General features: G+C 49.3%; 1 protein-coding gene across 1 annotated transcript in view; it reads right to left on the reverse strand.

Annotated features, from left to right (window-relative positions):
- Window positions 1–1,639: 1,639 nt before the first annotated feature.
- ATL1 (atlastin GTPase 1) overlaps window positions 1,640–24,699 on the reverse strand; it is a 36,594-nt gene continuing 13,534 nt past the window's right edge. The window contains exons 2-14 of the mRNA XM_054400686.1: window positions 23,803–24,050; window positions 23,225–23,359; window positions 21,748–21,852; window positions 20,696–20,746; window positions 18,771–18,827; window positions 13,378–13,470; window positions 11,899–12,037; window positions 9,300–9,427; window positions 8,607–8,663; window positions 7,090–7,161; window positions 5,360–5,791; window positions 4,086–4,100; window positions 1,640–1,750 (exon numbers count right to left, since the gene is read on the reverse strand). Coding sequence (XP_054256661.1) covers window positions 1,640–1,750; window positions 4,086–4,100; window positions 5,360–5,791; window positions 7,090–7,161; window positions 8,607–8,663; window positions 9,300–9,427; window positions 11,899–12,037; window positions 13,378–13,470; window positions 18,771–18,827; window positions 20,696–20,746; window positions 21,748–21,852; window positions 23,225–23,359; window positions 23,803–24,050 — 1,643 coding nt within the window. The remainder of the gene's footprint in view (window positions 1,751–4,085; window positions 4,101–5,359; window positions 5,792–7,089; window positions 7,162–8,606; window positions 8,664–9,299; window positions 9,428–11,898; window positions 12,038–13,377; window positions 13,471–18,770; window positions 18,828–20,695; window positions 20,747–21,747; window positions 21,853–23,224; window positions 23,360–23,802; window positions 24,051–24,699) is intronic.

Below are 24,699 nucleotides of genomic sequence, written 5' to 3' on the forward strand. Positions count from 1 at the left end.
AGACACTGGAATAGGTTGCCCAGGGAGGTCATGGAGGCCGCCCTCTCTGGGGGTGTTCAAGGCAAGATTGGATGAGGCCTTGAGCAACCTGGTTGAGTGGAAGGTGTCCCTGCTTATGGTGAAGGGTTGGAACTGGATGAACTTTAAGGTCCCTTCCAACCCAAACCATTCTATGAATCTATGAATCCCCAACGAGATCAGGTTGCTCAGGGCCCCATCAAGCTTGACCTTGAATGTCTCTCTGGGCAACCTGTTCCAGTGTCTCACCACTCTCATTAGAGAACTTCCTCTTAATGTCCAGTCTAAATGTACTCTGCCCCTGTTTAAAACTGTTGTCCCTTATCCTATCTGCCCTTCTAAACACTAGAACATCAGATCAAATGATCTTACGACCAAACAAAACTTCTTCACTGAAAGGGTTCTCAAACACTGGAACAGGCTGCCCAAGGTGGAATCCCCATGCCTGGAGGTGCTTAAAAGAGGAAGAGGTGTGGTGCTGAGTGACATGGTTTGGCACCAGACTTGGTAGAGTTAGGTAATGGTTGGACTGGATGATCTTAAAGGTCTTTTTCAACCAAAATGATTCTGTAGTTCTATGATTCTGTGGTTCTATTATTCTGTGAATCTGTAAGGGAGGCTTTGGAAAACAGCTTCTGTAGGAATTTGCTGCCAAGCAGGGAGTGCATGGAAAGTGTTGATAGTGAGGCACCTGATTGTGGTGGTGAAGAGCAGTAGTGGTGGTGGTGAACATACTGTGAAGCCAAGAGTGGTTCTGAGTTTTGGATTCAGTGACCCAGGTGAGTGCAGCAAGGGGATTGGGCCTATGGTGAGGAGAATGTTCCTGCTACCCCCCAAATAACAACCACTGATGGCTATACCACCAGCTCTGAAGGCCCAAAGGAAAGCAAGAACGTACCAAACTCAAGAAGGAGACACTCTCAGCTCCTTGGTCAATAACTTCTTCCTTCTTTTAGGAACCAAACACAAACTTTAATCACTCTGATGCTATAAGAATAGAGCCGTGGGACACACCTTCTATGCTCTATAATGGATCTATATGTACAGAAATACAGTGAGACTTCTCCAGTACATGAACAAAGTGATGCTTCCCACACGAGGTGGGTCACAAACCACAGCAAAAGTGCCCTTAACAGGTTTGGAGAAAGCAAGTTAATACATTTTTAATGATGCTTATGTCATTAAATAGTTACTTGAAGGAAAAAAATGTTGGTTACATGTTATAATAACTCAGTCAAAGGTCTGAAAAATGAGTTGGTTTTTGAATAAGCAAAGGTCTGGAAGATTTTTTAGTTATGGTATCATGTAATTAGTTGTAAATTTCTGCAGTGACCTCGTAACTAATTAAGAAGGGGGAAATAAGGCTTTGTAACTGAGCTGGGAAGGAGGCCATCACAAATTAAAAGCACTTTTGTCGTGGCGGCAGTGCCAATATGTACAAATCAACAACAGAAACCATGCTGAGGTCACCCCCTCAGACACCGCGTGGGCACCACCAGGCACAGGCTATGTTCTTCCCTCTCTTGGTCAGGTGGCAGCAGCTTGTGATGGGACATGAGGACAAGAGTGTTGAGCTGAGGAGGAGATGTCCACGCCTCCTCCTCCATGCATCCCAAATCCCTTAGAGCTTCTTCCTGTCGGAGGCCTCAGCAGGCTCAGCTCTTTGTGCTGGGAAGGCGTGGTGGTACAAGTGCCGGTGAGTCGCGGCTGCGCTGTACAGTTTGTACAAAGCCTGGGGAGAGAGGGAGGGAGGGAGGGAGGGAGCAGGTCACATCCCAGCCATGCTGCCTGGGACACCTCTGCGCTTTCAGGCTGCAGCAGTATGTTCAACCCAGTCACGCCTGGTTTGTTTTGAGCACCAACTCCTGACTGTAGTCAAGTGTCCATCAGGGAGAAGAATAAAGATCAGTAACACTGATTTTTCAAATGTCCCAGCTGTGGGAGGAGCAGCCCTGAGCTGTAATAAAGCAAGGGCTGCCTGGAGTAGGAGTAAGGGATTTGGGTTTGTTATCTCTATGGGTTTTGTAGACTCAGGATGGGTTGGGTTGGAAGGAGCCTGTCAAGGTCATCTAGTCCAAACATTCTGCAGTCAGCAGGGACATCTGCAACTACAGCAGGTTGCTCAGAGCCCCAAATAACTTGAGCTGGAGTGGTTCCAGGGATGGGGCATCTACCACCTCTCTGGGAGACCTGGGACGGGGTATCCCCTCCTTCCACCTGCTGCCCACACTGCTGGGGATCAGCCCAGGACATGGCTGGCTCTGGACTGCAAGCACGCAGTGCTAACTCATGTCCAGCTTGTCATCCACTAGCATCCCCAAGTTCTCAGGGCTGCTCTTCCACAGAGTTTCAGTTTCTGCACTCTCAGCATTTTAGTTTACACCAGAAGGCAGATAAACAAGCACCATACAGAGGGCTTTGCTCTGCAGTGGGCACCTGGTTTATCTGGATTGTTTTTCAGCAGAATACTACAGATTATTTTCCTTCTCATTTTTACCACTTGTACCTGAGGTTGCATGAAAGGGAGTTTGGGCTTTGCGTGTTTGTTCGGGGATTATTTGGGAATATAGTGGACTGGAGGAGGAAACTTCATGCAGCTTCTCTGTGTTTTGTCCTTGAAAATCACAGAATGGTTTGGGCTGGAAGGGACCTTCAAGATCATCATTCCAACTCCCCCTGCTGTAAGCAAAGACACCTCCAGTGAGGGGGGCCCCTACAGCCTCTCTGTGTTGCAGCCTGTTCCAGTGTCTCAGAGCTATGTCTCCAAACCCTACATAAGCGACCTTGCAGCATTCTGTGCTATTTCAGGATTTATTTTTTCATGGCAAACCAATCTCACAGCTCTGACTTTTACTTGACAGTGCTGGTTCAAGACTTCATCAACAGCAAAGGCCATATTTTGCCTCTTGCTGTTGCACAAGCCAGAGCAGAGCCCATGGATCTAGAGGTCACAAAGATTCTAGCTGTTCAGCTTTTGTGGCACAGTGAGGAACCAAAGTGGCCATGCTGGGCTGGCTGCTGGGGGAATGGGTTGATTTTTAACTGCTTTTGGTTTTTTTAGATGACCTTTTGGACCTGTGAGAGCTTCTCTGGCTTGCTTTTAAGAAAATTTAACTCAGTGGCTGACATTGACAGATGGAGCTGTTAAGGCTTTGGTGATACAATGAAAGATGGAGTTGTCTTTTGTCACAGACAGATGTGGCACCTGACTACAGTGCTGGGTTAAGGTACACAGAAGAGTAAGGATGCTCCTTCTTGGTTTAATTAGCTGCTGCTGAGAGCTGCTGAGGGTTGTCTGCCCAGGGTTCCTTGCCCAGGGTTCCCTGCAGGGCTGCACCACCCACCCCCAGCTGTTTCCCTCCCAAGCAGGGTGAGAGGGGCAGCAGAATGGTAGAGGTTGAAAGGAATTTCCAGAGATCCAGTACTGGACATTCTGCCCCAGTTAGAGGCTGGGGAGATAAAATGCGCCTTCCAGGCTCTGCCTTTGGCTTTCTTAATCCAGGATGGTATGGGTTTGGCCCAAAACACACCCCCAGCACTTCCAGCAGCACAGAGAAGCTTTGCCAAGTCTGGTGGCTGCTGGGATGCTGGGTGCCTGCAAGGTTAAAGGTTGGACTCAATAATGTTAAAAGGTCTTTTCCAACCTAAATGATTCCATAATTTCATGACACCTCCATGTCTGGTGCTACGAGACAAGCTGATGCTTCAGCTGGACCTTTCACCACAACAGGAATATCCCCAAACAGAACTGAAGGGAGAAAGATGAAAAGTCCCAGTGTAACCAACGCGTTCCCCACCCAACTCTCTCCCCCACTTGGCTTCCAGCACCTCCTGTAGAGCACCGTGCCCACCATTAACCCCTTTCTCCCAGGATCACAGGGAGCAACCAGACCCCAGCTGCTGGTCGGTGTCCTGGTGCAGGGCCAGGCTGCCACTGAATCCCTCGCAGCCCCCTGTCCTCCACCCGCCCAAAGGTGACTGAAACATGCATCTGGGTCTGAGATGCTTTTCCCCAGGAGGCCGCAGGAGCTGCGTGCCACTGCATGCGGAGAAGAAGAGACACTTACCTCATTTGTGCTTCCCTGGGGAGAGGCATTGGGGAGAAAGGAGAAAAAAAAAAAAGCATCTCTGTGTATCAGATCACATGGGGCTCTCCACCGCTGGTCACAGCCATTTGGTCCCACCACATTCTGGGGGGGGGGGCTTGCTCTGCAAGGGTGCCCCTCTTGTAGGACACCTCATGGCTTCATCCAACCCTCCAGCAGCTCTGCCCACCACCATGGGGCACTGAGAGCTCAGAGTGTTGGAACCCACCAGGGCACTCAGACACCAGCCCTGTGTATCTCAGAGGGCAGAGTCATGCTGATGCCTGCAGCAGGGCTGCTGGGACACAGCCAGTCACACTGGGCCAGTCCCTTCTGGGGAGACCTTTCTTCCCAGTTGGAATGCCATGTTTGCACAGCCTATGGGGGCCAGCCAGCAGCTGCAGGCACTTTAACCTCTTTATTATTCCCCAGCTGTGCGAGTTGCAAGTGGACGTCTCTGGCTGTGTCCTAGTCTTTCTTAAACCACCCCCTACACTGGTTCTGCAGAGGGATGGGCAAATGAGCTTAAACACTTCAGCATGGCCCCAGGGCACCTGGGAAGTGTCCTCAGGCAAAGGGGTGCTGTGAGGTTCATGGTGGATCCTCAGAATGGGGCGGCTAGGATGAAACCACCTGTGACGCAGGACACATTCACAGAATGGTTTGGGTTGGAAGGGATCTTCAAGATCATCTAGTTCCAACCTCCTGCCATGGGCAGGGACACCTTCCACAAGACCAGGTTGCTCAAGGCCCCATCCAACCAGCCCTTGAACATCTTCAGGCAGAGGCATCCACAACCTCCCTGGGCAACCTGTTCCAGTATCTCAGCCCAACAGGATCTCCCCAGCTGGAGCATCTAACAAGCCCAAAACACAAACCCCATTTCAGAAGGGGAGGAAAAGCCCTAAGAAACTCAAGGCTTAAGAATGTGGTGGGTTTGGGTTGAAATCAAAAGCTCTTTATCCTACCTGGACCCACAAGGCTGCAGCTACTTGGTCTACAATGCCAAACACAAAACCCAATTCAAAAAGGAGAGGAAAAGCTCCAAGAAACTTAGGGTTTAAGAACTTGGTGAGGTTGGTTGGGTCATTTTGAAACCAAAAGCTCTTTATCCTACCTGGTCCCACAGGCTTGTGGCTGCTTGGTCTAAAAGCCCAAACACAAAGCCCATTTCAAAAGGGGAGAAAAAGGCCCAAGAAACTCAGGAGTTAAGAACTTGTTGGGGTTGGGTTGAAATCGAAAGCTCTTTATCCTACCTGGTCCCACAAGGCTGCGGCCACTTGGTCTATGACTGCGCCCAGTTCTCTGTACTCCCCAGAGTATCTGATATATGCCCAGGTACAGAGTGTGATAAGTGTCAAGCCCATGATCATGTTGCACAGACTGGCTATGATGTCCAAGCCAATGAAGCCTGTCACTCCAGCTATCACGTAGGTGATGAAGATGACCACAAAGAGGGTGGCGGGGGTGCGGGCGGCGTGGAAGATGTTCTTGCTGTCGTTGTGCTTGATGTACTGGATGTAGAGCTCATCGATCTCGTTCTCCAGCTGCTGGAGGTAGCGACGGCTGAACTCCTCCCCACCCATCTTCTTCACCCCCCGAAACAGCTTCACAGCCTCCTCCTTCAGCTCCGCGTGCTTGGTCTGGAGGTCACTTGGTGCAAGGAAAGGCTTGTCCCCACCACAGACCTGTGTGGAAAACACAGTCCCATCAGTGTGGAAACCCCACTCCTGTGCTCCGCTGTGCAGAATACTGGAATTAGGGCTCTACTGGCTCCTGCTTGGCATGGACCACTAGATCCTGCAGGAATCATAGAATGGCTTAGGTTGGAAGGGACCTTTGAGATCATCTACTCCAACCTCTCAACTAGACCAGGTTGCTCAAGGCCTCATCCAGCCTGCCCTTGAACACCTCCAGGGAGAGGGCATCCACAACCTCCCTGGGCAACCTATTCCAGAGTCCCACCATCCTCTTATTGAAGAACTTCTTACTAAGATCTAGTCTAGACCTACTCTCCCTCAGCTTAAAACCATTCCCCCTTGACTTATGAAAAGCACCTCTTCAGCCTTCCTGTAGGCTCCCTTCAGGTACTGGAAGGCAGATACAAGGTCCCCCCTGGAGTCGTCCCTTCTCTAGGCTGCAGGAAGACCTCCACCACTGTGCTGTCCATGGACAGCTCTGCAGAAGCTGTGTCCCACAGCTTGTCTGCTCAGTTCACCCACAGCCCAAGCCAGGATCTCAGGCAACACTGATGGCAGGACCCTGAATCCCAGCACTTTCCAGAACTGGAAGCTCCACAGCATCTTCCTTCTGCTTTAGGGCATGGACACCTTAGTTTGAAGGCCCAGAGCAGTCCATAGGTGGTTTGGCCATAGAGCTCCACACCCCTTTCCTGTCAATGGGCAACGATCTCCCATGCTGATGAAGAAAATCAGGGTTTGGAAGTGCTGGAGATAGGCTGCGGCCTGAGCTTCACCTTCAGACATCACAACCACCCCCTCAGCACAGCTGACAGGACAGGGCATGGGTGAAGCCCAATGCTAATGGCTTTACCCCCTAATGATCACCAGCCACAGCACAGGGTACAGGCCATGCAATGCTGCCACCCCACAACATCCCATTTTTGGGTTGCATCTACCCATGCTGGGGAACACTGGGAAGAAGAGGCAAGTTCAGCAGAGGCCACGTGGTCTGCAAAGTGCTGCCATCATATGAAACAAATGACCATTTGTCAATCACTCTCCCCTGTCCTGGCAAGACACCCTGACCAGGCATTGCTCTTCAGCCTCCAAGAAAGCCCCCTTTCCACCAGGACCACAGAAGAGACCCCCTCTTTGGATTCCTGAGCATGGAGCACTCTAACCAGTCCTGGCGAAGTACAAGCAGGACGTTTTCTACCAGGAACCCGGGCAAGGAGTTTTCTCCACAAGGACAGGAGACCCAGGAGCCATGAGGGCTGCAAAACAATGTGCTCAGCACCACCTACCTCCTCCATTCTTCTGCTGTAGGTGTCTTTGGCAGTGGCAACTGCTGCTAAATTGTTGGCTTCTGCTGTGGCCTGCAAGAAGAGCAAAAGGGGTAAAAAGCTGAGCTACAAAAAGACAGCTACTGGATGTGTACATGGTCAGGACATGTTCCAAAACCTCACCATGGCACAGGGGTTGAAATAAGATGATCTTTAAGGTCTTTTCCAACCCAAACTGTTCTGTGTTTCTGATGTGCATGGTGCATGCCTACAGAAGTAACCAACTCCCTCGACTTATCCAAGTCTCCTCTCCCCAGAGCCTGACCAACACCAAATAAGATCATCCTGTATTTACAGATCCAGTCTCCTCAGCACCCCCAAGGCAAAAGCCTCCATGAAGAGAGGATTCCTGTCCTCCAAGCCAGAGCAACAAGAACCTTGGCTTGGGTTGTGGGAGACATCAAGAAAAGAGATGAAAGGCTCAAACATGTGTAAACAGCTCCAGCTGCAGCCTCCCGCAGAGCAGAGCTGCAGCCCAGCAGCCACTGCCCACATGTGGGGGCTGTGTCACCTCCCTGTGCGGCCCCACCACAGCCACAGACCGTGCTGCAGCCCTGCCACAGCCAAGGACAATGCTGTTCACGTGCCAGGGAACACTTGCAGCTCAGCTGTGTGCAGAGAGAGAGTCACCACTGAGCAGCTGAGGTGCTCCCTCAGTTGCTACAGCAGACTTGGGGCTGCCAAGCAGAATCACAGAATTGTTTGGGTTGGGAAAGACCCCTAAGACTATCAAGTCCAACTATAATCTAGCTCTACCAAGGCTGGTGCTAAACCATGTCCCTCTGCAGCTTTTAAACACCTCCAGGCATGGGGATTCAACCACCTTCCCAGGCAGCCTGTTCCAGTATTTGAGATCCCTTTCAGTGAAGAAGTTTCTTCTAATGTCCAATCTAAACCTCCCATGGTGAGATTTGAGGCCATTTCCTCTCATCCTATCACTTGTTACTTGGGAGAAGAGACTAACCTCCAACTGCCTGCAACCTCCTTTCAGGGAGTTGTAGAGAGCAATGAGGTCTTCCCCTCAGACTCCTTTTCTCCAGACTAAACAGCCCCAGTTCCCTCAGCTGCTCCTCATCAGACCTGTTCCACAGACCATTCACCAGCTTCACTGCCCTTCTCAGTGTCCTTCTTAGAGAGAGGAGCTCGAAACAGAACCCAGTATTCAAGGTGTGTCCTCACCAGTGCTGAGTGTAGGAGGACAATCTCTGCCCTGGCCCTGCTGGTCACACCATTGCTGTTCCAGGCCAGGATGCTGTTTGGCCTTCACAGCCACCTGGGCATATGCTGGCTCACCTTCAGTTGGCTGCCAACCACCACCCCAAGATCCAGAAGGGTTGTTTCTTGGGTTGTTACACTAAGGACTGGATATGCAATCTCAGAAGACCCAACATGCTGCACTAACTGGACACCTCAGACAGTTAACTAGAAATCAATGGCAATTACAGCACATGAATGCCCACCAGCTCACCCTCACATACCTGCAGCATCGACTTTGGGTGTGGCAGTTCTTCCCCTTGGTAGATCTTTATGTATGCCTGCAAAACAGCATGAGGAATGAGATCACACCCAGTGCAGCACACAACACACAAACAGCCCCTCCCAGTTCCAGACTCAGCTTTAACAGGATGCTAAAAGCACAGAAGAGAAGGATGCTCCTGTCACAAGATGGCTTCAGTGTCAAAAATTGCTCCATAACATGGCTTGAGGTTGACTCCTTGGGTGGCTTGTGTCAGTCACAGAAGGCTCTCACTCCACCACTTAAGTATCTCTACCCTCAGCTTTGTACCTACCTTTGTGAAGGAGAAGGAGCCAGAGTCAGGTAGCCCTGGAGAGTAGGTGGTGAGACTTACTCACTGATGTCTCATATGAAAATGTCCCAGTTGTCATGACAACCAAAGAAGCTTTTCCCAAAAGCACTGGGAATATGGCCCTCAGCCTACCTCCTCCTGGTCCTCACTTCTCCGGGGGTGGGGAGAACAGCCCTGCCCACTTCTTGTGCTTACTGCATGGCCAAATCCATGACATGAGGTACAGCCTGGGAGCCAGGACTCTTAGCTAGACCAAGAGCATCTCCTCCACTAGTCTGGCCACTGCTGCCCTCCCATTTAATTACAGCAGAAGTGCAAACGTGCCACAGATTAATGAGCCAAATCTCTTAAATGAGCCAATACCTTAAAATACTCCACAAGGCCTCGACAAGTGATGTGGTTTCCATTGATCTCCTTCACATCCAGGCTGTCAGGACTAAGAAGCCAAGGAATCAAAACCTTCAAGTTCTTGATGAACTCATCGTCTATTTCTGGAAACAAAACCCAAGGACATCAGCAGCAGCCCAAGGTCTGAGATGTGCTTCAGGTGAAATGAGAGCAGGAGACTGAAGCCAGGATATAAACTCCACCACTCTGTAATTTAGTGATGTGGACACTCGGAGATGATCATGGCCCCAAGTTCTTACTTGACCCATGGACAAAATATTTAGCTGCCCATAAATCCCCAAACCAGCTTCAAAAATCCTTGCCCAAACACAAATGCATGGGAAGAAAGCCAGAGAGCATCATCTTCATGCTCAGACACAAATACTTTTTGCAAGTCATGATCTTTAGGACAGGTCACAGACACTTTCTGTGCCTTCCCTTTGCTCTGCTCCATGGCATCCACAGTGGAAATTTTCTGCCAGGGCTTAGGCTCTCCTGCTCTCATCTCTTGTACCAGTAGGTGAGATCTTCTGTCCCAGGTTCTTGGTGCTCCGTGAACCCACATGTGAAAAATCTCATTGCAAAGCATTTTAAAGCTTTTGCAGGTGCTTGTACAGGTCCACAAAGGACTCCTGTGAGTGATCTGAGAGGAGACCTTTCTGCTTTCTACAGCTACAGGAGACCAGATTGGAAGAAGGCAGGGGCTGGTCTCTTCTCCCAAAGAACAAATTATAGGACAAGAAGAAATGGCCTCAAGTTGTGTCAGGGGAGATTTAGGTTCGACATTAGCAAAAATTTCTTCTCCAAAAGGGTTGTCAAGGCCTGGAACAGGCTGGCCCAGTCAGTGGTGGAGTCCCCATTCCTGGAGGGATTTCAAAGCTGTGTAGATGTGGTGCTGAGGGACATGGTTTAGTGATGGACCTGGCAGTACTGGGTTAATGGTTGGACTTGATGATCTTAAGGGTCTCCTCCAGCCAAAACTGTTCTGTGAATCTGTGATTCCATGGCTGTATATTTACGTTGCACCATCAGACACCTGTAACAAGGACAATATCTACTCCTACCAGCCTCTCCCCTTTGCCAAAGCACAGAGGTGGCATAGGGCACTGCTTTAGGCCTCCACGGGTTGCTTGTGTTGCTTCAATAGAGGCAGACTCATCTCCTAGCATTCTTATGACTTTGTGGTGTCTGACATCCATTTATTGCCACTTAAACTGTATAAAAGTGGAGACAGAAAAAAATCCAATGCAACACCCATGAATTTGGAAGCCAAGGAAAGGATAGAGGTGTCACAGAATCACAGTATGGTTTGGGTGGAAGGGACCTTAATGACCATCTAGTTCCAAGCCCCCTGCCACAGGCAGGGATACCTCCTACTAGACCAGGTTGGCTCAAGGCCCCATCCAACCTGTCTTTGAACAAGGTTGGAGACACACATTTCTTCCCTACATGACTTCCCCCAGAGCATAATAACCTGCACTCAGCTCTGAGGGAACAAGAAAAATAGCATCAAAAATCCTTGGTGACAACTCCTGTGCCAGTTCTGCACACACCCCTTGTTCACTACTACTGAAATGAAGGAGGGAACCAACAAGGCTCAGCTCAGTTTCCACCCTCCTGCCTCATCGTGCTGCTTGCTGCTTAGCATGGGGCTTGCCGGAAGAACAAGTCTGAGCACTAGCCAGGCAAAACCAGAGAAAAAGAAACTTCTTTCTGTCTGCTGACTTATTTTAAGTGACTAATGGGTCACTTTCTCTGCTGCTAAGCTTGAACGGTGATGTTGGTAAGCAGCTGGTTCACAACTACAATAATCCACAGCATGTGGCTCCTTTCAGGGTGGAGAATCTCACCACACTTTTTTTCATTCCTCTTGTTGTTTTTTCTTTAACCTCTTGAACTAAATCTGCCCTGTAGGGAAACCACTGATCAGAAAAAGCAGCAGGAAGATTAAATATTCCTTGGAAAGCCTTTCAAAGTGAAACAAAGATCCCTTGAGAGCAGGTGTAAAGGGCCTTCCACCCTCCACAAGCACCAGCCTGCTTTGCAGCACCCAGTGTGCACTGGCCTGCATCTGTGTTGAATTCCAAGGCACAGCAATTAACTGCAGGCTTAACTCCATGTCCACGAATTTCCTGTCTCAGCCCTGCCCTTCCCTGGCTGCCTCTCAGCCATCTGCCCTCACACTGATCATTGCCAGCAACTCTGAGACCTTCTTTGGCCTCCCACACCTTTTAGACCTCCACTTCTGTTCTAAGTTAAAAGCATCTGGCAGTGAACTTGGTCTAGTTGCAGATGTCCCTGCTGACTGCAGGGTAGTTGGACTACATGGGCTTTAAAGGTCTTTTCCAACTCAAACCATTCCATAATTCTGTGATTCTGTGGTTCTATGAACAGGCAGCTGCTGGACTCAGAAGAATGAGCTGAACATGTGTACATGGTTGGGAGGAGAATCCAACTCCTCTCCCATGAAGTTTTTTCACAGAACATAACTTCTAGAGGTTTCAGGAACCAGTGGGTCTGTCTGCCAGGACTTCTAAGGCATGCATTTAAAAAGCAGGCCCCTTGGCCTTCATACCTTTCAGTTTTCCATCAAAATTAGGGTTGGTGGCAACTTTGAGGCCTGGGTGAGGTAAGAGGAAGCAGGAGATCTTGGTGAAGCAGGAATGGATGTGCTTTCTGACGTTCTGCAGCTCTTCATGCTGATTTCCTGAGACCTGGAAGAGACCAGTTTGGGGTCAGGGGTTTCCATTCTGATGGGCACATGGTTAATAGAGGCAGGAGCATGGGGAACTCCATGCTATGGCTGCTTACAGCTTAAAGCAAGACAGAAGGACATCCTATAGGGGTCTGCTACAGGAGGACAAAGACAAAGCTCTTCCAGCAGCCCCGGAATTTGCATATCTGACCACACACCCCCAGGGCCTGTTATTATCCTTTGGAAAGTGTGCATGTCCATGTCTGACTGGAATACAAAAACATTTGGGATTTCCCACTGGGCCCTTCTTGTTTCACATTTAATGAGGTCTCTCCACTACCAAACCATCCATGCATTTCCTGATTAATCCCAGAGCCCATCAGTTTTACTCTGCAACCACCTATTACTAAAACATCATTCCTGGTCTCTAGGGAATCTGCTGACTCTCATCTGTGATGCCTCTCCCAGCTGGTCCCAGCAGGAGAGCCCCAGAGAATACCCACTGCTGCCAGTGCTTTGCAGTCTAAGCCCTGTTTTCTGCCTAGGATTGTGCCCAGAATGTGCCCTGGTGGCAAAGGAGGCCACTGGTCTCCTAGGGCGCATTATGAAGAGTGTGGCCAGCAGGTCAAGAGAGGTTCTCATCCCTCTCTACTCTGCCCTAGTGAGATCATATCAGGAGTACTGGGTCCAGTTCTGGGCTCCCCAGTTCAAGAGAGACAGGGAATTACCAGAGAGAGTCCAGTGGACGCTGAGGGGCCTGGAGCATCTCTGTGATGAGGAAAGGCTGAGAGACCTGGGGCTGTTTAGCCTGGAGAAGAGCAGCCCCAGAGGGGATTTTCTCAATGCTCATCAAGAGCTAAAGGCAAGAGGATGGGGCCAGACTCTTTTCTGTGGTGCCCAGAGACAGGACAAGGGGCAATGGGCACAAACTGGAACCCAGGAGGTTCTTTCTGAACAGGAGGAGAAACTTGTTTTGCTGTGAGGGTGCTGGAGCCCTGGAGCAGGCTGCCCAATAAAGTTGTGGAGTCTCCTTTTCTGGAAAGATTCCAAACCTACCTGGGCATCGTGATCCTGGGAAACTTGTGGTGGGTGACCCTGCATTAGCAGAGGGGGTGGACTGGGTGATCTCCAGAGGTCTCTTCCAACCCCCACCAGTCTGGGATTCTGTGGTTATGCTCTCCAGAATCAGCTGAAGATAAAGGTCTCACCCTCACGCCCTGTGAACTCTATCTGTGCAGGTGATGGCAGTGCATTATCCTTGAGTCACAAGCAAGATTTGTCTCTTCACTCTCCATCACCCAGGAGTGTACCCCAGGCTACCACTGCTCATGAAATGAACCCAGAGCAGACAGAACGCACCTTGAGTCGCTTCTCCAGAAATTTGGCACCACCATCAGATCCATAGGAAAATTCATAAGGGAAGCTCCAGTCACGAACAAGGAATATAAGGGACTAGAAAAGAGAGAGAGAAACACAAGGTCAGTACCACACAGCACACTCTGAGTCAACATTACCAACTGCTCCAGAGCCAGCTTGGAGAAACTCATCCTTCAAGGGCTCTGCTGTTTCCTGCCAACTGTGGACCGGCTGCATGAAATGCTTAACTCTGCTGTATGTTACCAAAAGGGGGTTCACAAGGATTTCAGGGCCTCCCTCCCTGCCACCACCACTTCCAGTGGATGGTGGCACCCATAGTGGTGGCAGGACTCCCCTGGCATGTTCAACCACACCTTCATGAAGAGAGACCATCAGGATGAGGAAGAACATTCTTCCCCTCTGCTCTCATGAGACCCCACCTGGAGTATTGCATCCAGTTCAGGTGCCCCAGCACAAGAAGGACATGGAAGTGGTGGAGCAGGTCCAGTAGAGGCAACAGAGATGATCAGAGGACTGGAGCACCTCCCCTAAGGGGACAGGCTGAGAGAGTTGGGGCTCTTCAGAATGGAGAAGAGAAGGCTCTGGAGAGACCTTAGAGCAGCCTTCCAGTAACTGAAGAGGGCTACAGGAGAGCTGGGGAGGGACTTTTCACAAGGGCTTGTAGTGATAGGATGAGAGGGAATGGATTGAAGCTGGAGGGCAGCATGCTTAGACTGGAGATTAGGAAGAAACTTTTTACAGTCAGGGTGGTGAGACACTGGAACAAGTTGCCCAAGGAGGCTGTAGATACCCCCTCCCTGGAGGTGTTCAAGGCCTGGGTGGGTGAGGCCTTGAGCAACCTGGGATAGTGGAAGGTGTCCATGCCCATGGCAGGGGGGTTGGAACCAGGTGATCTTTAAGGCTCCTTCCAAACCCAAACCATTCTATGATTCATGCCATGACAAGACCTGGCCCTGAGTCTGCCCAGCTCCAGCAGCATCTCACACATTTACTGGTGGAAAAACCTCTCTGTGTAAGGGCACCCCACCATGGTGCTGAGGCCACACAGACTCACTGCTGGCTGTGTCCCACAAGGAGGTGCAACAAACACCAGACTGGGCAGCAGTTTAATTCCCTGTCTTGAAGAATTATGGATCACGGAATCATGGGGTAATTTATATTGGAAAAGACCTTCAAGATCATCAAGTCCAACCATTAATTCTACTTTACCAAGTCCACCACTAAGTCTATATAAAGTATATATTTTATCCATATGGAAGTTCCCAAGAGGTGTATTTGCTCACCAGGACAAGTTCTGCACCTGAACATAAAGCCTGCAAACCTCACAAAGCTGAGTGTGCAAAGCTATGGTAGATAGACTCATGGAATCAGCTTGGTTGGAAAAGACCTTTCTGGTCATTGAGTCCAACCATTAACCCAGCAGCACTGCCAGATCACCACTAAACCACATCCCTCAGCACCACATCTACGAGCATCAACCATTTAAATTGCAACACAAGGAAGAGACATTTTGCCTAGCAGGACAAAAGGCAACAAGCTTCCTAATTCCAGCCACATTTAGCTCCATCCTATGGGAATTTTACAAGCTCATTTTTTCAGCCTTTTTCACTGGGCAGCCTTCCAGGCAGACTTTTAATGAGAAGCAGATGCAGGATAATGAAGGTGAATAAGAAATCACTGTCTTTTGTAATCTGTATTGAGGCATTCAAAGCTCCCATGCAATAAATAAATAAATACCAAGACGGTCAACTTGGAGCCTTTAAAAAAAAAAGAACAAAACACAATGTTTTCAGAAGAAATCCTGTCTCCAGGACTAACCTGTGCAAGGGACCTACCTCCTGGATAACAAATACATGATTTGGAGAGGAAACCCTGAATGCTGAAGCTCAGGAGGGGCTGGCAGTAGTGTCAGGGTTCCTCTCCTCCACATTAATAAGCAGGTCAGCAAGTGGAATCCATTTCATTGGACTTTCCCTACAAATTGGCTCTGTTTAGAATAAAGATTTAGTGGTGGGAGGAAAAATATTTCCCCTCCTATTTGTCATCCATAAAACATCAGGAAAGGTTAAAAGAAGAGAAGGAACAGTTTGTTGGCCAGTCCAAACTGCATGACAAGCCACAAGAACTGCACCCAGTTAGCTGCTTCAGGACATGCTGTTCTTTCTACATCCCTGAGATGCTTAGGAGACATGCCCATGTTTAGGACTTTTCCACAAACACATGATGACTCTGGAATAATTTTCTTTTTTCTTACGCAAAATTGGTCTGGATGAGGCCTCAAAGCCACCCTCAGCTCCTCCAACCTTTGTACCTCTGTGAAGGCTTTACAGCCAGGATCTGGGGAAGGCTTAAGGGGCAGCACAGAATGTCATGCTTCAGTGCAAGTGTGAGGACACAGGATGGAAAGCAATGAAGGGAAATGTTGATTTTTCCACCACCAAGCATTACTTCCCTTCCAGCAGGATCAATGCAAGGGCCTCACTATCAACACTTTCCGTGCTCTCCGTGCTTGGCAGCAAATTCTTACAGAAGCTGTTTTCCAAAGCCTCCCTTACAGATTCACAGAATCATAGAACCACAGAATCATTTTAGTTGGAAAAGATCTTTAAGATCATCCAGTCCATCATCTACAAACTTCAGTGAAAACCATTCCCTCAGCACCACATCTTTGCAGCTTTTAAACACCTCCAGGGATGGGGATTCAACCACCTCACTGGGCAGCCTGTTCCAGTGTTTGAGAACCCTTTCAGTCAAGAAGCTTCTGCTAATGTCCAACTTAAACCTCCCCTCGTGCAACTTGAGGCCATTTCAAGTTCAAGAGGTACAGCTTGTTTGACTCACAGGCCTGCAACCTCAAGAACTCAAGCTGTAGACTTTCTTCTGCCCTAAGAGCAATATAAAGCCTGCAGCTACCAGAGAAGGCCCTCCAGCTCTCCTGAAAGCTGTCCTCACCATTACATTGCCCCTACATTAAGAGCATGCTCCTAATTCTGGTCTGATTTGCCCAGTCCCAGCTGCAGACACTGAGCTGAGAACTGGCTTGTCCTCCATGAAAAACAGTTTATTTACCATCACCCTTCTCCTGCTTCCCAATCAAAATCATGGAACATGAAACTGTTAGAGCAGGTCAAAAGAAGGGCCATGAAGATAGTCTGAGGGTTGGAACATCTCTCCTATGAAAACAACAGGCTGAGAGAGCTGGTGTTGTTCAGCCTGGAGAAGAAAAGGCTCTGGGGAGACCTTATAGCAGCCTTTCAGTGGAGAGGGACTTTTTACAAAGGCATGGAGTGACAGGACAACAGGCAATGACTTCCTTCAAACTGGAAGAAGCTCAATTCAGATTAGACATTAGGAAAAAATTCTTCCTCATGAGGGTAGTGAGGCACTGGAACAGGTTCCCCAAGAAGTTGTGGAGGCTCCAAGCTAGGCTGGATGAGGCCTTGAGCAACCTGGGATAGTGGAAGGTATCCATGCCCATGGCAGGGGGGTTGGAACTTGATGATCTTTAAGGTCCCTTCCAGGCCAAACCATTCTGTCATTTTTTGTAACACTTAGTCAGCTAAAAACATGTTTGCAGGAACAATCTCACTTTATGATGTGGGCAGGAGACCTCTGCTGCTCACCTGACCACGTAGCCATTGATGCTTCCATCAGATTTTATCACATCTGCAAGCTCATTTGATATTTTTCACCAGATCATTAACAAAGACAACAGCGAATCATAGGGAGCCTGGGGGAAGCCCCAAGGAACCACTTCTGAAGGATGATGATTCCTGAGGGAAATCAGCTGAGCCTGCTCTGTCATCTATCAGTTAATGATGAATTAATCCATTTACAATGGTTTTGAACAGACAATGCTGACTTGCCATGCTGTTCACTTGCTTTTAATCAGCACTGCAGGGAGATAAGGTTTCCAGAAGGGAACATACCATGATGGTCGTCACTTTGATCATCCAAACTCATGGTCTTTTAAAAAATTGATAATGGGATTGTCTGAGAAGACTTGCTGTCCACAAACCTTTGTGACTGGACAGCAATTCATAGAATCATAGAATGGTTTGGGCTGGAAGGGACCTTAAGAGATCATCTAGTTCCAACCCCCCTGCCATGGGCATGGACACCTTCCACTATCCCAGGTTGCTCAAGGCCTCATCCAACCTGGCCTTGAATACCTCCAGGGAGCAGGGTATCTACAGCCTCCTTGGGCAACTTGTTCCAGTGTCTCACCACCCTGACTGTAAAAAGTTTCTTCTTAATCTCCAGTCTAAGTGTGCCTTCCTCCAGCTTGAATCCATTCCTTCTTATTCTGTTAATACAAGCCCTTGTAAAATGTCCCTCCCCAGCATTCTTGTAGCCCCCTTCAGGTACCAGAGCCTTTTCTTCTCCAGGCTGAACACTCTTTGGTAAAATCAGTCTATTATCCAGCCCTAATGACTTCAGCATCTGGTGAAGAACAACCCCATGGATCAGTACAGGTTAGGGGCTGATCTGTTGAAGAGCAGCTCTGGGAAAAAGGACCTGTGGGGACTTCACAGCATTACTCCCTCCATCCCCTTTGGCCCTACTCTCTGGCTCAAAACTGGTCCCGAAAGCTTCAAAACCAGCTTCTCTACCTCCAAGTTGCACAGAATTCAGTGCAACCAAACCCAAAGCCATACAAACTCAATATATTAAAGGAGTGGAGCTTTAGAGCTGCCACAGCTATGTCATGGGTACCTTCTGCCCCATTACCTTCTGCTTTGTCTCTTCACTCACATTTACTCTCCTCCTGGAAGGGACTGTCACAACCAACTATGCTCCCACCTCAGAGCTGCTCACAGCTCTGGTGTCCAGGGCAAGCTGGCATCTGCTCAACACTCTCCCTTTTCTGAAGCCAGATTTTCACAGGTTGGGAAGCAGCAGGGTGAACAGATGTCCCTTATTGGAAGTTAAACCCCCACTTAAACCGAGCCTTCCCACAGCTCTGCTGTCACTCCTGAGAGCTCTGAGCTAATCCTTCTCCTTTCTTTTCACCAGGAGCAGAGATTTCCAGGGCAGGAGGGTTCAAACCTCCCAGTGCAAAAGCTGGGCAGAGTCACTGGGTGACAAACCTGCCACAAACCCTGACTGCTTCCCAAGGCCAGCAGGACATCTGCAGAGCAATCAGGATGGCAGAGGTTCAGAGAGGAAAGAAAGAGGGATGCTGGATGTATTTGAAAGCCTCTTTGGGGCAAGGAAGCACAAAGCCTTTCCTTCCTGCAGCAGTCAGTCCCTAGGCATCTCCATGTCCTCCCATTCTGCAAACTGCAGTGACACCTCGTGGTGAAGCCAGCCGGCTGAGGGCCAAGCCACCTCCAGTAGAGGGGTCATGTGCTGGGCAGGAGCCCTGGACTCACCTGGAAAGGTTTCAGGAATGTCTCCTCCATGGCCAGCCGGCCGTACTCAGTGAAAAGCTGGAAGGAGAAGAGAACAACAGGACTGTTAGTTTGTCTGTCTGCAGAGACACACGGACATCTGTGGGCTGTAGGAGCAAGGGACAGTTGCTGACTTGGGGCTAGCAGCACCATTTACAGAGCTGGAAGGGAAACTGGCTGGCTGTGTGCTTTTAGCTCACATCTGAGAGCCACAGGGAGCTCTGAGGGACAATCACCCTGTGAACCCTCACGTGAAAGATCTCAGCCTAGAATTTTTGGCTGCCAAATCAGTGAAATATGGCTCAAATCAGCTGCTGGTCATTGTTTTCCTACCAACCAGAAACTTCATGTGCTAGCCCCCTAGTTGGACTGCAGGAGCTCTGTCCTCTTTAAACAGCCCAGAAGAAGCAGAAATTAATTCAGAAATAAGTATTTTCCCTGCAAACCCCCACTGTGCAAAGACTGTAAGATCAGCCTACCAGCCAGATTTGAAGGCTCTCCAGCCTCTCTGGACTGTAATTTCTAACTGAAGGCACAACAATGTGTTTCACAGATGCCTAGAAATGGGTCAACCATGTGAAACAAGAATGGTTTAAAATCCAAAGTGAAAGATGGGAGCTGCATTGGGTAAGTTCAGCGTTACAAAGGCATCATTGCTATAAATATTTACTGACTGAAACGATACAGAAGTCTTCAAATGATGATTTTTCCAGATGGACTTTAGCTTTTCTTTCCTTTTCCTTAAGCTCCTGGAAAAAATCTACCTAATCAGTCAGTCAATCAATTAATCAATCAATCACCCAAAGAGAAGAGAAAGCTGAAGGTAATACCAGGAAACAGGCAAGCCACCTGTGCCACAAAGATCCCATTAGCTGCTTGTCTCCAACAGTAATTACCATTAGGGGTCATCTGTTTTGAGCCAGTACCAGATGTCAATATCCAGGCTTATAAACCAGTTCCCATTTTTTCCTGGGCTTCTCCTACGTTAGTAGGATCCAGCTGGCAAAGATCCTGTCCTGCAATGTGAACAGTGCAACTGCTACCTTCAGCTTCCCTGTCAGTTCAGTCAAACCAGCACTTTTACTGCCCTTACTCATGGAGCAGTGGAAAGATGCTCACAGCAGTATGAGGGCAGCCAACACATGGCTGACCACCCTGGTCCCTCCCTGTTAGCAGTCACTTCAGCCCCTTGTGAAGGTCACTGCATGTTTCCAGCCCCTTGGCTCACCCCTGGCCTCTGCTGGGTCTCTGCCTCCTGAGGAACCTCAGTATAATCCCAGGGTAGCACACAGAGACCAGCATGAGCTGTATCCAGACCGGTGATGGCTCACTGAGATGGTCTGTGATGGGTACTCTGCATTGCCCTGGGTAGTCTGATTTCCTCTAACCTTACCATTAAAAAGTCAACTCAACCCTCTCTGGCTGCAGCACCACCCATGACAACTGTGCACTGTGGCCCTAAGAAAAGATAATGACGCCCTCCACTTTGCAGCTGAAGATCATCACCACCTCCCTTATCAGTCACTTCTGTCTCTTGTCTTAACAGCCTTGGTTCTTTCAGCCCCTCCAAGCCCTCCAGCCACCTGCTGCAGCACAAAGCACAGCCACAGGCCATTTTCAGCTCCACAGCTTCAAGAAACACAGGTAAACCAGGGACAGGCCCTCCTTCCAAATGTCCCACTGACTGTCCTGCCAAAGGTCCCAGGCACCCAGGAGCCATGCTATGAGGCAAGACAGGTTTCAACCCAAGTGACAGCACCTCCCTGCCCATGAAGCAAAATGAGAGCTGGGAAACTGAAAACCATTTTGTAGCTATGAATGGGGAAGTCCGGAGCAATGGAGCCTGCAACTGTGTAAAGCAATCCAGGCACTCCAGTGCTGCAAAGCAGCAGGGACAAGGGTCTTACCTGTAAGTGCTGCAGGTCATCCTCCTGCACGTTCTGAGACAAGTTGTAAACCTGCATTTAAAAAGAAAAACTTCAGAGCGCTCAGAATGGCCCTGTGACCTTCAGGCCAATGTGTGGGCTGGTGTGGCTAAAGCCTACGGCATGATGCTGGCTTGTATCAGAAACAGTGTGGTCAGCAAGACCACAGTGGTTGTCCCTCTGTGCTGGGCACTGGTGAGGCCACACCTTGAATACTGGGTACATATCTGGGGCCCTCACTCAAGAAGGACCCTGGGGTGCTGAAGCAGGGAACAAAGCTGGTGAAGGGCCTGGAGAACAGGTCTGGTAAAGGGCAGCTAAGGTTGTTCAGCCTGGAGAAAAGGAGGCTGAGAGGAGACCTCATTGTTCTTTACAACTCCCTGAATTAAATCAAAACAGCCTCAAGTTGCACCAGGGGAGGTTTAAGTTGGACATTTAGGAACAATTTCTTCCCCATAAAGGTTGTCAAGCCCTAGAACAGGCTGCCCAGGGCAGTGGTAGAGTCCCTATGCCTGGAAGGGTTTCAAAGACATATGGATACAGTGCTGGGGGACAGGGTTTAGTGGTGGACTTGGCAGTGCTGTGAGTTAATAGTAACACTTGATCTTAAAGGTCTCTTACAGCCAAAACCATTCCATGATTCTATGATTATCATGGGGACACAGCCAAAATCTCAACTGGTCTGTGATGACCAGGACAGACCCCAAGCACAGCTGTGCTGCTGGACAGACTGCCCCTGTCAGACAGACAGGCACTGCTGCTCCCTGCACATGAAGCACTCCAGCATAGGAACACCAGGGGCTGTCATGCCCCAGCCTGGAACGTTGTCAGAAGCAAATAAAGTTCCTTCTTCCCTATTTTGATGATGTGCTGAGCTCTGTACCAAGACAGAGCTTCCATCCCATTCATGCTGTCCTCCAAGACTGAAGGCCAGGTGGTAGGAAAGGAAGCCCTACTATGAGGTTACTGGTGTGTGAACACCTCCAGCCCACCACCTTTGAGGAACTGATTCCTGGAGACATCTCCCTTCTTACCTGTATTGAGCTGATCATTGTGCTAAGGGCAAACACAGTGGCTGAATCCCGCAGGGTGGACTGGCTGTCAAAGGTCCCCTGTGTGTCCATCAGCAACACTGCAACCTGAGAGACAGAAAGTTCCTAAAGCATCTGCATCCAAGCAAAATCACTCTAAAAATGCTGGAGAAGCAGCTCTGGGAAAAAGGACTTGGGAATCCTGGTGGCCAACAGGCTTGCAGCAAGCCAGCAGTGTGCCCCTGTGGCCAAGAAAGCCTTGGCATCTTGGGAGTGTGGTCACCAGGTGGAGGGAGGTTCTCCTTCCTCTCTACTCTGCCCTGCTGAGGTCTCATCTGTAATAGTGCCTCCGGCTGCAGCCTCTCCAGTCCAAGAACTACTGGAAAGAGTACATCAGATGCTACAAAGTTGCTGAGGGGCCTGGAGCATCTCTGTGAGGAAGAAAGGCTGAGAGACCTGGAGCCGTTAAGCCTGCAGAAGAGCAGCCTGAATGGGATCTGATCAATGCTGATCAATAGCTAAAGGGTGCCGGGGAGCAAGACTATGAAGCCAGACTCTTTTTAGTGCTGCCCAATGATAGGACAAGGGGCAATGGAACACACTGGAACCCAGGAGGTTCCATCTAAACAGGAGAAAGTTCTTTGAGGTGAGAGTGGCAGAGTCTTGGACCAGGCTGCCCTGAGAGGCTTTGGAGTCTTGGTCTCTGGAGGCATTCAGAACCCACCTGGGCATATTTCTGTGTGACTTACTTTAAAAGCAGGTCATCCTGCTTTAGCATGGGGGTTGGACTAAATGATCTGTGAAATGCCAGAGCAGGGTGGGGGTTGAGCATCAGCTGCATTAGCATGCTGGGAATTACACTCTTCTTGCCTCAGACTTTTAACTGGTGGAGAACACAGCAAAAGAGCAGCCCCAGTCACTCTTGACAGGGTGATGACTCCAGAAAGCAGCAGAATGAACACTGCAACACAGTGGAGGGAACCACTTTGCTCCTCAGACACAGGCTGTCAGAGCAGATGGGTCTTTTCCTGCATTAGCTTCATGGCACAGAAGCCAAAGACAGCAGAGCTCTTCACCTTAACCCAAATTCAGGCAGTATTAGAAGCCACACTGTGAATAATCCAGTGTGACTTTGGTGTTGGGCTCCTTATGAAAGAGTCCAGGAATACGAATAGTCCTGGTTCTAAGCTGAATTTTCAGGATGCCCCAAAATGCAGTTTGCATTGCATTTGACCACTCTGAATGAGGACACCCCATTTTACAGCTGCTGCTCTAGGAAAGGGGAGTAGTTTGCAAGGTCCTCAGATTCAAGATCCCTGGCAACAGGAGAGAAATAAACTCTGGGACTCCCAGAGTTAGAGGAGGTACAGGAGACCTTCTCTAAACTTGCACAGGCATTTCAGCACCTAAGCCAAGGCAGAAGAGTCTTACAAAAGCTGGAGGAGAAACATGAGCTGCCCAGCAGCAGAGAAGCACACACCTTTGTACCATCAGGCTTGTCCACCAGGAAAACCTCGCTCCATATCTGAATGCCGGTCGTCTCCCGCTCAGACCCACCTCTCCAGGAGAAACCAGTCAGAGGCTCATTGTAATCTCCAACCCAGTCCACTGCTTCCTGCAGGTAGGAACAGAAGTTGTTGATAGACATCTCATCTCACTTTGGTTTTACACTTTTCTTCTGTGCTGCCTCCACCCCAGTGCTGGAGGAGGGCAGCCCTTATCAGAGAGGTTTCCTACAGGGCAGCAAGTGTGAACATGTCTGCTCCAAAGTTATGAGTCCACTAGAGACCCACTGGTGCACAGTGCTGTTGAAGGATCTGCTCTATTTTATTTTTTGGTGGTTAAATGGCCATGGTGGTGTTAGGTTGATGGTTGGACTCAATGATCTTAGAGGTCTTTTTCAATCTAAACAATTGTATGATTCTATGCTAATGAGAGGCTTGAGCATTCCTAGAGCACCAAATCAGTGTCCTATCCAGCTCATCCCTGGATGGTACCTGGGAGCAATGAGCAGCAGCACCATACCCGTGAGAAAAGCCACCTGAGCTGGAGCCATACCTTATTGTACATGTACCGCAGCATGAAGTCCATCAGGAATGATTTTCCTTTTCTAAAAGCTCCAGCAACAGAGACAGCCACAACCTCTTTATCTCTGACAGCCTCTGAGAGGAGGATGCGGTTGAGTGCAGCTTCATCCAGTTCAAAGGAATGGTCATCTTTGACAATAAGGACTTGCACTGGTCCTGCCTTCCTCACAGACTCCTCCTCCTCTGAGCTCCACTCGTAAGTCTTGTCTGCAAAACTACCTGTGTGAACAAGTAAAACAAGAGCTGTTGGAACAGGCTGCCTGGAGAAGTTGTGGAGGTTCCCTCCTTGCAAGTGTTCAAGGTCCGGTTGGATGGGGCTTTGAGCAACCTGGTCTAGTGGAAGGTGTTCCTGCCCATGGAAGGCAGGTTGGAATTAGATATCATTGAGGTCCCTTCCAACCCAAACCATTCTGTGATTCTGTTATGTTCCTTCTTCTGCAAAGTGCAGAATCACAGACAGCAGGGCTGAACAGGATGGTAACAGGCCAGCCAGCCCAAATATCCACCCTAAACAGCATCACTCAGAGCAGATGTCTGTCAAACCTGTGCTCAGGCATCACATGGAGTCCAGACATTTGGGGCCATCTGTCCACAGGCAGATGTTCTTTCCCTGCAGGCAAAGCACTCCCTGCTGGAATATCCCTTGACAAAACACACCCATTATTTTTAGTCCTACAAGAGCAGACATGGAGAACAGATCATTCCCTGCCTGCAATATCTTCTTACACACACCAGGACTACCACAACACCTCCCTTAGATTTTTCTCTGCTAGGAAAGAGAAATCCAAGCTTCTCAATCACCCTTTCCTACCACATTGTATAGGCAACTAACTATTCTCCTCTGGACACTCCTCACCAGGTCCTTCCT

This window comes from Indicator indicator, chromosome 4 (genome assembly GCF_027791375.1).
Source record: "Indicator indicator isolate 239-I01 chromosome 4, UM_Iind_1.1, whole genome shotgun sequence".
Classification (NCBI taxonomy): domain Eukaryota; kingdom Metazoa; phylum Chordata; class Aves; order Piciformes; family Indicatoridae; genus Indicator; species Indicator indicator.